This window comes from Akebia trifoliata, chromosome 9, assembly GCF_017979445.1.
Source record: "Akebia trifoliata isolate Shusen 1 chromosome 9, ASM1797944v1, whole genome shotgun sequence".
Classification (NCBI taxonomy): Eukaryota; Viridiplantae; Streptophyta; class Magnoliopsida; order Ranunculales; family Lardizabalaceae; genus Akebia; species Akebia trifoliata.
In genome coordinates this window covers 21,862,758-21,875,817 of record NC_141383.1, presented here as the reverse complement: position 1 = coordinate 21,875,817, position 13,060 = coordinate 21,862,758, and the positions used below count along the sequence as shown (strand labels likewise).

Sequence of the window (13,060 nt, the reverse complement as noted above, 5' to 3'; positions counted from 1 at the left end):
ACATGCTCTTCCTCCCTCCCTCTTTCTCCTCATCTTCTTCTTTCTCTCCCCCTCCTCTCATCTTCTTTCTCCTCTCCTTCTCCTTCTTCTTCTTCTTCTTTTCTCATGATTTTATCTAAGTAAAATCAAACAATAAAATTTGATTTTCTAACCCTACCTATTTTTCACCACTATTTTTTTATGAATTTTAAATTTCATGGAAAGTCACTTTCCATACAATCAAACATAAGATTTAATTGTTGGGCATTTTGATCCATGTGCATTGAAATTAATGTTAAAAATTAATAATAATATAATTAAGTCAGACTAAATCATCTGGCCCGGAAGAATATGGGGACCATTTAAATCAGAACAGTGCCTTCAGATTTTTATACTTTATATGGAAGTGGAGAGAGAAAATTAAAATTTCTAGGGTTTTTTTTTTCCCCAATGGCCAAGGCCCATATCACTGTCTACCTGCAACTGCAAACCCTAAAAGGAGTCCTCTCTCTCTCTCTCTCTGCAGGATAACAAGTTTCTAACTACTTCTGATGATTTGATGAAGGAAAATGCTGAACTGATTTCCTTGGACACTGTGCTCAACACTGTGCTGACTTGGCAGTGTGCTGAGAACTACTGATTTTTTTAACTTGTATCTCGAGAAAAAGAATCTGTGGTTCTCTGCAGACTGCCACGTCAGCACAGTGGAAGGAAGTCAGTTTTGATTACTTCGACTCTTTGATGAAATTCCCATCTTAGTTTTCACTTCAAGAAACAAGAAATTAAATGGACGTTTTAGGTTCTAATACAAGATAAAAAATAGAGGTTTTTCTTTCTTTCTTTTTTTTTTTTGCTTGAGAGAACAAGAGAATAAAGGAACTAAAGTTGCTTAGTGATCTGGTGCATCAAGCCATCATAAAAAAAATTCATGATGTTTTGCTTATTAGAATTGGATTCATGAGAAGTGAAAAGAACATCGTGTGTGTGTGTGTGTGTGCGTGTGCAATGATAAGTCCATTTGGGCAGGTGCAACTACAATCCTTCCTTCCTTTGTGTGTGTGTGTGTGTGTGTGTGTGTGTGTGTGAGAGAGAGAGAGAGAGAGAGAGAGAGAGAGAGAGAGAATGATAAGTTTTTTTAGGCTGGTGCGACTACAAACCCTTTTGTATATTTTTAAGGGTGGGGGATCATAAGTCCATTTGGGCTAGTGCAGCTACAATTAATCCTTCCGTGTGTGTGTGGATGATAGTTTGGGCTAGTTGTGTGTGTGGATGATAGTTTAGGCTAGTTGTGTGTGTGTGTGTGTGTGTGTGTGGATGATTATTAGTTCATTTAGGCTAGTGTAACTGCATCTCTTTGTGTGTGTGTGTGGTGTGGGTGAAGAGCTTAAGAACATTAATTTAGGCAGGTGCAACTACAAACCTAAAATTACCCTTTTATGTTCAATTCAAACAACACCAAGAGAAGAGATATCGAGTGTTTCTGTCATATACTTCACTCAAATATGAATCAGGAGTAGCTCATACAGACCAGTTTAACATTGAGGCATGTATTTTGGTGAAGAAAGGATAGTTTCCTTGGTTTCTACAAGCTAATTAGTTTTGCTTTATTTTGCAGGGTTCATGAAGATCATTTAAGAGAATAATCATGAAGCTTTATATGACTAGCGTCACTTTTCTTCAAAGTGAGATCAAACACGTATTTCATTCAAATTATCGTCAACTACATTATTTCACAATTGAATTGCATTGTTTCTAGGCTAGCTCCAGGATATGGAACCCATGAAGTATACTAATTAGTGCACATCAAAGCTTAGGAGTTTTAATTGAAATTATCCAATTATGCAAATTGTCAGTTGTAATTTGATTCAATTGCTTCATCCAAATTCTTTATGCCTGGCCAATTGGCTCTGAAAAGTTATATGTGGTCCTCTTTGTACTCAGTAAATGTTTTAAAGAAGTTATGTTGTTGGTCCCTCACCTATAAGGGTACCTTCTCAGTATCCCTAGTAGTTATCATCTACCTCAGGCTGATAAAGTTCATGGAGTTTAGACCACAACTTTAGCAACCACATGATGGAGCTTTATCCTTTTCATCTTTAGAACAAATCGAAGCGTGAAATCTAATCCAATTACTTTTCGATTTTATCATGCTTTCGCTGCTCGTACCTATGTTGAACTTCTACATCTTCCCCAATTATTTCACATAGAGCTTTTGTTTCTTGATTAAGAGATATGTATGTGTAGCTCAAATTAGCAGTACTATAGGGAAAATTTCACAGATGATGAACCAAATCAAGTCCATTTTAGGGTTTGAAGATTGGACCTTCTATGTGTAAAAAACCCATTAAATTTTTGGTAATTATCGATAAAGACATAGCGATCACTTTCAATAAGTATAAAGGTAATGGTATGAAAGTCAAAGTTAATGACATGTTTCGCTCGCTATGATATTATCTTTAGTGATAACTTTAATTGAATAATATGGGGTTTTGGATCCCTGTGGTAACCACGCAGACTTTACCTTTGAAGATATTATTAGTTCTCTTAAATGTAGTTTTATTAGATAACAAATCATTTGTATTAATGTGATACCATGATTATTGAATAATCAAACATCATCATATGTAAGTAATTAGCATCTCAAGTTATTTTATATGGCAATGAAAGCAAGTTTATGTGATGCAAAGTATTATATATAAAACTATGAGTAGTCAATTTATTGGGTAGGTACCAGTGTATGCCATATGGTTACATATACGCCACATGTTTTACTTTCCGTCCCCGTGGACTACAATTTGATGAATTCTGGTTCATTCTTTGGCCTGACTTACAGGTTCATTCTTCGATGCGAAATTAGGTATTACCTTGAAGCATATGCAAAACCTGATCTGATCAAATAGCAAAGTTGAGGGATGGATTCAATGTTAGTTTTGCAAGATTCTCAGTATTCCTGACACTCAAACATCGAAAATTGAAATTGGTCAATTCATTGCAAGACACCTCGAATTTTCCACCAACATGTAAGTTCATCGAAAACCCATAATTTTTGTTAAAGAGAAAGCATAGCACTCATGTAAACCCTAGTTCCAAGTAGGACAATCATGAACTTGATCTCCTCATAACTCATGGACTATTCCATCTTCCATCTGTAGGGTTTCATCAAAGAGGTTCATAAAATGTGCTACAAAAGTTCTTTTAATTCTTTATTTTATGTATCAAGTTGCTACATACAATATAGAAGTTTTTTCAAAGGGAAATCTTTGGTCTTCAATTATTATGTTATGATATGTTTTGACATGATTTTTCATAATATTTTATTTTTCTCCATGGGTTGTGAAGCAGAGATCGATCGATTAACGACAAGAGTTACTCATCTAGAGAATTCCATTTGGAAAAAAGGGGAAAATAGAAAAAGGAAAATTTCCCATCAACTCGTTAAATTGCTTACTTACCAATGATGAGAGAGTCATAAGATGAATATTAATTTGAGGGGAAAAGATTTTCCAGCAAAGAATTTGAAGGAAGGGGACAATAATGGAGGCAATATCACAAAAGGTTCATCTAGTTCAAGAACATGGATAGGGCTAAAGGATCCCCGAATTGTACGTGTTTCCCGTTCTTCTGGAGGAAAAGATCGACATAGCAAAGTTCGCACCATAAGAGGATTGAGAGACAGGCGCATAAGGCTTTCGATACCCACTGCTATTCAATTGTATGATCTTCAAGAGAGACTTGGACTTGATCAACCTAGTAAGGCTGTTGATTGGTTGCTTAATGCTGCTAAACATGAAATTGATGAACTTCCTCCACTCCAAATTCTACCAGGAATCTTCAGCCAAAACCCACCTGAATCTTCCCTTGGTCGTGTCGTTGATGCAAAAACGGAGTACGTAAAGGATGACTTGAACGTTTTTAAGATCATTAGCAACGGTGTCAGTGAAGAAGATCAAGCAACATCACCCAAATCAACACCTTGGAATTCAGATTCTCCTTTAAGTAGTACCAAAGGTAAAGAAATAAGAGAAACAAAAGAACATGGAAGCCAAGAAGGTATTGAAGTTCTAAACAATGTCACTCATCCATATAATTCCTACAATCCTTGGGACCCTTCTAATCCATCCTCACCTCTACCATCTTTCTTTCCTTCTTATGTTACAAACCCCTCACTTGAATGTGAACCAAAACAAATCAACCAGTTTCAAATGCTGAACCCAAGTTCACAAAATCTCTTATCAAATTCTCTTTACTCAGTAGGTAATTTACCCATGAGACCACCCTTTAATTTTAATAGAACTCCTAGGCTTCTTCATTCTCAAAATGACATTGGAAGCCAACCAAATAAGGGAAACACTAGTTCTTCTAATGCTTTCATATGAGCTTTTTTTTTTTTTCTTAAATAATCCAAAATCCACACAAGAATGATGAGTAGCTCTATCTTTATTCATGTAAAATGTATATGATGTACATTGTTCTATTGTTTGATGCAAGGAGGCAAGACTCAAGAGTTTTTTTTTTTTTTTTTTTGGTATCTTGAAACACAACAACATTGAATGAAGGGAATCCAAAATGTTCCAAGATGGATTTTACAGTGTTTAATGTAGTCTTCTTTTTTCTGTTTTTGATCAGACTTATTTATCTTGATTTAAAGTGCAATTTTGGAACATATTTGTTACAGGTAAAACCATAGTTTTAAAACTCATTACATATTTTATTGATTAGCCTGTGTCACAAACAAGCCATCAAAGCTGAATTCACTCAATGGACATGAGAGTTGAGTCGTGCAAGTTTTAAAATATTGTATGTAACACATGACACATATGACACTAAAATATTTTTGTCTGAAGGGCATAAACATCTTCAAAGAACGCATGATTGATGAGGCACCCGTATAAGCGTAATTAAAATGGGTTTGGTTCGTTGTTGGAATCTGATACTAGTTTGAGTCTCAAGTAATTAAATTACGAGTCGTGCTGGAGTGACCTCAAGATTGTACCTCACATCGCTCTTTCTTGACGTGGAAGTGTGTAGGAACCATAGATGTTGTCATCCTACACACTTCCACATCAGGAAAGTGCGATGTTAGGTACAATCTTGAGGTCACTTCAGCGTTATTCTTAAATTATATATGGACTATTTATTAAGTTGTGATTTATTATTATGGCTTGAGATCTATATACTTGTGAAACAAAAACTCAATAAAGAAACACACGGTTTTAATCGTGTAAGCACCAAATCCTATGATCATGATAAAACATAAATTCCATGGATATTAGATATATCATGAAACCATAAGAGAAATCCCAAGAAGTTAATGGATTACATGTTTACATGGTCGAGATTGCGTGTTTGTTTATTGAGTTCTTTTTCATTAGTCTATGGATCCAAACCTTCTTAAATATAAGGTTCTTCCAAGGTCACCCACCAACAAAACAATCTCTCTTTGACACAGACATATATGCATGGTAGTCATAGATTTAAAACTTGTAAAATCAACTCAAAACCCCTTCTGAGTCTGACTTGATTGGATTAATTGGAGATCAAATTCGTTGGAACTAATTTGCTGCCTCAACTCGGCAATCATCAAACCCAACTGATTCAGCTCTAATATGCATTGAATCAACTAAAAAATCCAATCGAGTTATTCAACTAGACATAATATTTTTGTCAAAAACAAATATGTATGCATATACATATAGGGGGGAGGATCATTGGATATAAGTAAAAACACATGCAAAAACAATGGTTTTTCAAAATATGGGTTAGAAGTTTTGGATTGAGCTGATTTTTTGTGAGGGTGATCTCTTTGATGAGAAGATCATCCTCACAAAAAATCAGCCCAATCTGAAACTTCTAAATCCATCAAAAGTGGTTTATAAATTATTAGTAAAAAATCTACAGTCCACATTCTAAATCACTTTGGATGGGACTAGAAGTTTAAGATTGGGCTGATTTTGTTTTAGGATGATCTTCTCATCATAAAGATCATCCTCACAAAAATCAGCTCAATCCGAAACTTCTAACCCATATTTTGGAAAGATGATTGTTATTACATTATTTTTACATATGTTTTTACTTATATCCCATGATCCATCCCCATATATATATTTATTTTACAACCCTAGAAGGGAAATCCTCTTGTGGGAGTCCAAAAAGCTTCATTCTCCATTGGAACAATGTGCCTAACTCATATACAATGTGTATGTATATATTTATTTTAAAACCCTAGAAGGATTAATCCTCTTGTGGGAGTCCACAGAGCTTCATTTTCATTGGGATAATGTGTCAAACTCATATTTATTTTAAAATCCTGAAGGAATCCTCTGGAAGGAATCCACAACCACAAAGCTTCATTTTCCATTGTGCCTAACTAACTACCTAAATATGGAAAAATCAATCCAAATTAAGTAGAGTTGGAAGGTGCTGAGATGAAAAGGAATGGGGGGTGCGAGATTTGCTTTGTGTGAGTGAGACAGATGAGAGATTGAGTGTTAACATCACACAAGATCCAAGAAAAATAAAGTAGGAAAACTCTCCATCAAACTAATTTAATGGCTGGGACAGTAGGATACTAAAGGCTGAAAATCTGTACTTCTCTATCCATCTTCACAATATGTTTTGATAAAGAGCCTCAAGCATCCTTTGAAGTTAGAAAAGTTCAACTAAGTAAACATTTGCAAGTTGGACATAGAGCCCATGGCCTCAAATTAATAAGGGGGTTGTTAGTGCTCTTCAAAGAAAAAAAAATGAATTAAAGGGATATATACAGTGTCTCTTTCCCTATCAGAGGGAGGACCAGTCCATTCACATATGGTTCCCCACTTCAAATCCATGGGCGAGTCATCGTGTAGGCTATTTGACGAGTTAATCAATGTAAACCATCCATCACATTGACTTGTTTGAGATCCAAGGTGGATAATACGATATTTTGAAATTATTAGACAAATATGAAACTCGACCGAGTTAAATGGATTTGTTTTTCAAATAAAATAATTAATGTATAATAACTTGTATAAAAATAAATTTTGTGACTAAACATCTTCTAAACCCTTTCGTAATAAGAAAAAAAAAAAAATATCTATATATATATATATATATATTCATAACATATATATAAATATCAATGGCAACTTTTTAGTTTTTGGGAAAAAATGTTTGGAATGGGCTGATTTTTTGTGAGGATGATCTCTGTGGTGAGGAGATCATCCTTGCCAAAAATCAGCTCATTATGAAACTTATAGACCCCGTCAAGTTTGAAAAATTATAGACGTCCACGTTTTTCAGCTTTGTAAATCAATTTTGATGGGGTTAGAAGTTTTGGAATGGGATGATTTTTTGCCAGGATGATCCCCTCACACAGAGATCATCCTCACAAAAATCAGCCCATTCCAAGCATTTTTGCCCAAAAGCCAAAAACGTTGTCGCAATGTGTGTCGCAGGAACCCGACCCTATATATATATTTATAAAATTTTTAATAGTTTTGACGACCCGTTTGAGATGAGATGATTTGTACAAGTCAATACTTGGTATCAGTAGGAGGCAAGGGAGATCTCCATGGTTTTAAAACTCCAATGATCCCAAGTCGATTAGGTGTGATAGGCCTTTAATTGAGCCATTTTTTAAAGTGCATGTGAACTGAAACTAAAATGAATGTTTTTTCATGTAAATAGAAATGATTTATAAGAATGTAAATGGTAGTGATTTATATAAAATGAAAATTTGTGATTGTAGCATCTATTAATCTAATTTATAACAGAAAATCAATTATTTTCAAATTATAGATATTGTACAAGACTCAAGAACCACCACCCCCACTTTGAAAATAGAGAAGACTAATTTGTGATTATATGACTTAGTTAATAAATCAAGTTGCAACCCCAATCTGAATCGAGGTCAGTTTTTTTAGATTTATTCAATCTTAAGAGCCCGTAGTTATAAATAGAAACAAGTGAGCCTTCTTTAAATCCTCTTAGGATTAATTGTGATTTTCTTCAAACAAGCTCTTTTCTTACTTACTCAAGCTCGATCTCCCTTCCCGATCTCAACTGTTATTTGGATACATTTATCAAATCCATTTGAACTGGTTTGGGATAACCAGACTCACGTTTTGAGTCACATTGGATTTTCCGAGTCAACTTGGACTCGGTGGGTACCAATCCAATCCAAAAAACCAATTCTTAAAATCATACAATTTCCCAATTATTTTTCATTTTCTTTTTACTCAAAATTGTGTTTATATATGATCTCATGCGAGTTCCATACTCGATTCTTTAACACGTGTAAGGGTTCCTTTAAATCCTATTCAAAGTTAACTGGATCTGGGTTTTAACCATTTGAATCAATATCAAAATATTCATATTTACGTTTGAAATATTTGATCATGATTTATGTTAGGGGATAAATACATTGATGGAGCTAAATATAGAGCTTTCTAACTTAATAAATCTTGTAAAAACGCGTGGGGACTGTACAACTCCTCTACTTTAGCTCTTCGATGAGACTTAAGTGTATGGGTGGACAATCGAAAATAATGATACAACACTTTTGATCCCCTTTTTGGAGACTCGATCGATAATTGTTTTAAAGCATATGCACTTCTTTTATTGTTGCAAAAAAAAAAAAAAAAATTTAAATATAAAGGTCAAGATAATACATGTGTCTTGAAGATTTGTCATGTGCCTTTAATTAGGACGAATTGCAAAATTTTTACATCAGTCATTTTAAGGACTCCATGGATCCCAATCAAAATTAGTTCTTCCTAAAAGCAATTATAAGTTTTTTTTCAAAAAAGAAAATATTTTGGTCGAAATTTACTATTTATTGAAATATTTCCATTGAAATATTGCATTTTTATACTTAAAAAATGATAATTTCGGCAGGAATTCACTGTTCATCGAAATATTTTACGAAATGAATAGTGATTTCCACCGAAGTATATACAAAAAGAAATTGTAGGTTAAATTTCATGTTGGAACTTGTGAAAATGGAAATATTTTGATATATTATGTGAAAATATGTCGAAATTTAATAATATGATAAAAATTAAGGACTACTTTTACCAACCACGTCACATTTACACATGGCATTCACCCATTTATCCTCCTAAAATACATTCTTGTCTCTCACCCTTTTACTCTATTTTTGGGAGATATTCACCAAAAAATTAAATACCATATTTTTCCATCTCACAAATTCCATCCTTTGTCGTTGGAAACTTGAAAACCCTAAGGAGAAACTAAGCAAATCCCATGTCCTTTCCTTTTATTTCTACGGTTCAGCTATTTTAACCCCAAAAATTGTCTTAAGACTTTACAAAAGGGGAGCCTTCCTTTGAGTTGAGACACCAAAATCTCTATCCTAAAATCTATCTAACAACTTCTCGTTCCCCATATCAACTCTTTAACAATGCCCTCTAAGTTTCTTTGCTCATCACTTTTGAATTTCCATTAAAGACTATAAGGAAGAGAAGGATAACAAAAGAACCAAGTTTCCAGGGGGGGTAGTTTTTCTATTGTGCATCCCCATTCCTCTTTATCTTCACCTCTCTCATTTGTTTTTTCTTTCTAGACTACCTTAAGATGTAATGGAGAACTCTCATTCGTCTCTAGTAGGTTAACCTTAAACCTTATGCTTGAAGTGTGCAAGACGGTTTTGACCAAAAAAAAAGGTGTGGGTTGAAACCACTTTTCCTATATCATTTAATCATTTTCACCATTTTACGCATTTGACACACACCTACCATTTATGACCATGATGATAAATGGGGTCTCTCTTCATGAAGAAGACAGCTGAATTTCTAACCATGTCTATGCATGAGTGCATACATACATGAAAATGGCATATGGATAGAATGTCTCTCTCTGATGAGATATATCTCATGTCCTCGAAGAGCCCACATTCTCATTCTAGCATGGCAAGAACCTTCAATATTGGGTTTTCCCTCCAATGGAATGACTCGTTGAGGTCTAAGCTAATATTTTCCTACCATGGAATACACACAGGCATGCATTCTATAATGAAGTATCATGGTTTCAAAGAGAATTCTATGTATGGATTGTCTCTAAGGCCTAGACCAATATCAACATGCATTCATGCATCCATCCTCGAGGAAAGGACGCCAAATGGATATCTTCATCCATATGATAGTCCTTATGTCTTCTTACCACCATCAAACTCATTTCATAATAAAAAATAAAAAATAATAACATTACATTCATGCACTTACACCCACATGCATCTAGTTATGAATTTCATCATGCTCATGGATATATCTACATTCGGTTTTTATCCTTTCTTTAACTTTCAAGATTATCTTTTAAAATGACAAAGTTAAAGGGTAACTACCCTAGGGTGAGGAGAGTGAGGTGTTTAACACCTTCCTTACTCTCTAATTAGATCTCCTTACCTAAACTTTAAGTAGACCATACTCTTATCCATCTAAGAGAGTCACTACAAGTCTTACAAAAATCAATTTACAAAAATATTTTTTGGGAGATCATTCACACATTTTAATGTAATATCTATCTTCACTTGTAAAAAAAGAGGGGAGAGAAGACATTCTTTGATAAACCCACCCCAAACAATAAGATTTAACTAATAATACATTAATGGCACTCGAACACTATTAATTAAATTCAAGTGTTGCATTGATGAAGTGTGGAAACAAATTCAACCCCAATCCTTGATTTGGCCAACTTAACAAACTCAAAATGTCTTACTTGGATCAACTATGTGGTGACACACATCCATGGAAAAGTTTTATAAAATCCAGGGGCGAAGCCAGGATTTTCTTGTAGTGAGGGCAAACTATGGTTAGTTGTATAGTGAAGATGAATAATTTTAGAGAGAAATTAAGAAGTTTTTAGTTAGTAGTTGAAGAAAATGATATTTAGGTCATTTCCAATAAATATTTGAGAAGTCCCAGTCAAGAGGTAATGTCATCAACAAAAAAATTAAAGAGGTGAGGGAGTGGGGACAATGTAATTAATTGAAAATATAGTGGTGTCTTGAAGTTCTGTGCGGACAAAAATTGGAAGGAGGTGAGGGTGTGGGGGCAAATGGGGAGAGAGGTGAGGGAATGTGAACAAATGGGGCATAATTAGTTGAAAATAGAAGGGTGTCCCAAACTTCTGTGAGGGAAAAAATTGGAGGGAGGTGAGGGCGTGGGGGGAAATGGGGAGAGAGGTAAGGGAGTGGGGACAAATGGGCATGTAGTTAGTTGAAAATACAAGGGTTTCTCAAAGTTTTGTGGGGGCAATTGCCCCCACCAGCTCCTTACTAGCTCCGCCCTTGATAAAATCCCTCTAAAATATTGAGAGAGGATTTTGAAAATGGGAATAATTCTATTTCTCTAATATTCTCTGAAGCTCATCATCATTTGCCACTGTTTATTATCTTCAATCCCTTTCACATGCTTTTTCTTCTCTTATTGCGTACTAACTTGATCGTCAGATTTTCATCTGCAGCTCCACACCAATATCTCTCCTTGCTAATCAAAGAACATAGTAGAAACAACTTTCATCACCAAAATTAGTTTGACAAAGTCTAAAGTGGTTGAAAATACTTCGATCGTTAGATCCAACTTGGAACAACATCAGTCAACCTTGCAAATCTCCAGGAGTGAATGGCCCAAAAAGTTTCCACACGCACAAGTCATGTTTTGTGTTTTGAAGGTTGAAGAGCACAAAATCTAAAGGTTAAAGAAGAGGGTAACTTTACCTAGAACTTGAGAAATAACTGGATTTGAGGGGAAAATTAATTCATCTTGAGATTTAAGATGTGGGCATTTAGGTCATTTTTAGTAGTGTCTTAAAAGACATGTCAAACTCAAAAAGGTGACATGTAGAATATCTTGAAAGCGAGTTGCAATCCAGAACATTGTCTTGTTCTTGTAACAACCTATGGTGTCTATTTAGTATGTGTTTATCGAAGATTAGACATATTAGGTTTATGTGCCATTAAAAAAATGACTTGGTTAGGAGCTCGGTGTGTTTTAAACTCCAACCAAACACGTCACGTATACATTGTTCCTAACTATTGGAATTATGTGATCTCGAGTCTTATAATAAATTGACTCAAAAAAGTACTCAAATATACTGAATTGATGTGGAATATACACAAAACCATAGAGGAAAAGGTGTACGATTTTGTGATGTTTTATTTTAGTCAATTTATGACGATTTAAAGACTCAGGATTTTTTTTTATTAAAGTGATTCAAATTGAAACTCCAAATTGAAATTCAATAATACTAAACTAACTAAAAAACAAAACTCAAATGATGTGGAATATGCGCAGAATCATGGATTTTCATAGTGTATCTCGAGAAAATAATCTATGATTTTGTACATATTCCACATCATTTGAGTGTATTTGTGTTTTTTTAGTCTTGTTGGTGTAACAATAAAATTGACATTGATTCTCACATGATTGATGTGGAGGTGCACACATAGCCATGAATGTTTTTCACTTGTATCTCAATGAAAGATATCTATAGTTCTGTATATATAACCACGTCAACAATGTGAGAATTGATGTTAATTTTAATGATACTTTATTATTTTCTTTTGAGTCATGTTGGGGTGACACAATGACGTGGTGTCATGTACATTACTGTAGATTCTTTTCTAGAGATACGAGTAAAACATCTATGATTATGTGTGCACCACCACATCATTTATATATCTTTGTCTCTGTTTGTGTCATTCTAGCATTTTCCTTTTTTTTTGGAAAATACTAAAATGACACAAAGTATTTACAGTGATTCTCACAAGTCTGACGTGGGATGTGCACATAATCATCGATGTATTTTCTCATGATACGAGTAAAAATCTTCTAAGATTATATATGCATGTTCACGTCAGAATTGTGAGAATCACAGTAAATTCTTTGTGTCAACCCAAGACAACTCTTTCTTTGTTGTTTTTTTGAGTCGTGGTGGAGTGATATTCACACATTACATAACTGATGTGGAGATGTGCACGGAACCACAGATGCTTTTCATTAGTATCTCGATGGAAAACACATACACATCCACGTCAGTAATGTGGGAATCGATGTCAATTTCAATGTCAATGCAGATTTTT

General features: G+C 34.4%; 1 protein-coding gene across 2 annotated transcripts; it reads left to right on the top strand.

Moving 5' to 3' along the window:
• Positions 1-1,644: 1,644 nt before the first annotated feature.
• PTF1 (plastid transcription factor 1) lies at positions 1,645-4,555 on the top strand. 2 transcript variants are annotated; one of them, XM_086454811.1, is made up of 3 exons: positions 1,645-1,661; positions 2,813-2,999; positions 3,322-4,555. In XM_086454811.1, exon 3 carries the CDS (start codon positions 3,453-3,455, stop codon positions 4,353-4,355), a length of 903 nt encoding a protein of 300 aa, XP_086310937.1. In that variant the 5' UTR covers positions 1,645-1,661; positions 2,813-2,999; positions 3,322-3,452; the 3' UTR covers positions 4,356-4,555. The 2 variants fall into 2 exon arrangements, with proteins under 2 accessions (XP_086310937.1, XP_086310938.1); XM_086454812.1 differs by lacking the exon at positions 1,645-1,661 and having other exon boundaries at positions 2,728-2,999; positions 3,319-4,555.
• Positions 4,556-13,060: the final 8,505 nt, after the last annotated feature.

What these genes read in the sequence shown, in the direction of transcription:
- PTF1 (XM_086454811.1), top strand. Translation starts at nt 3,453, where the DNA reads ATGAATATTAATTTGAGGGGAAAAGATTTTCCAGCAAAGAATTTGAAG.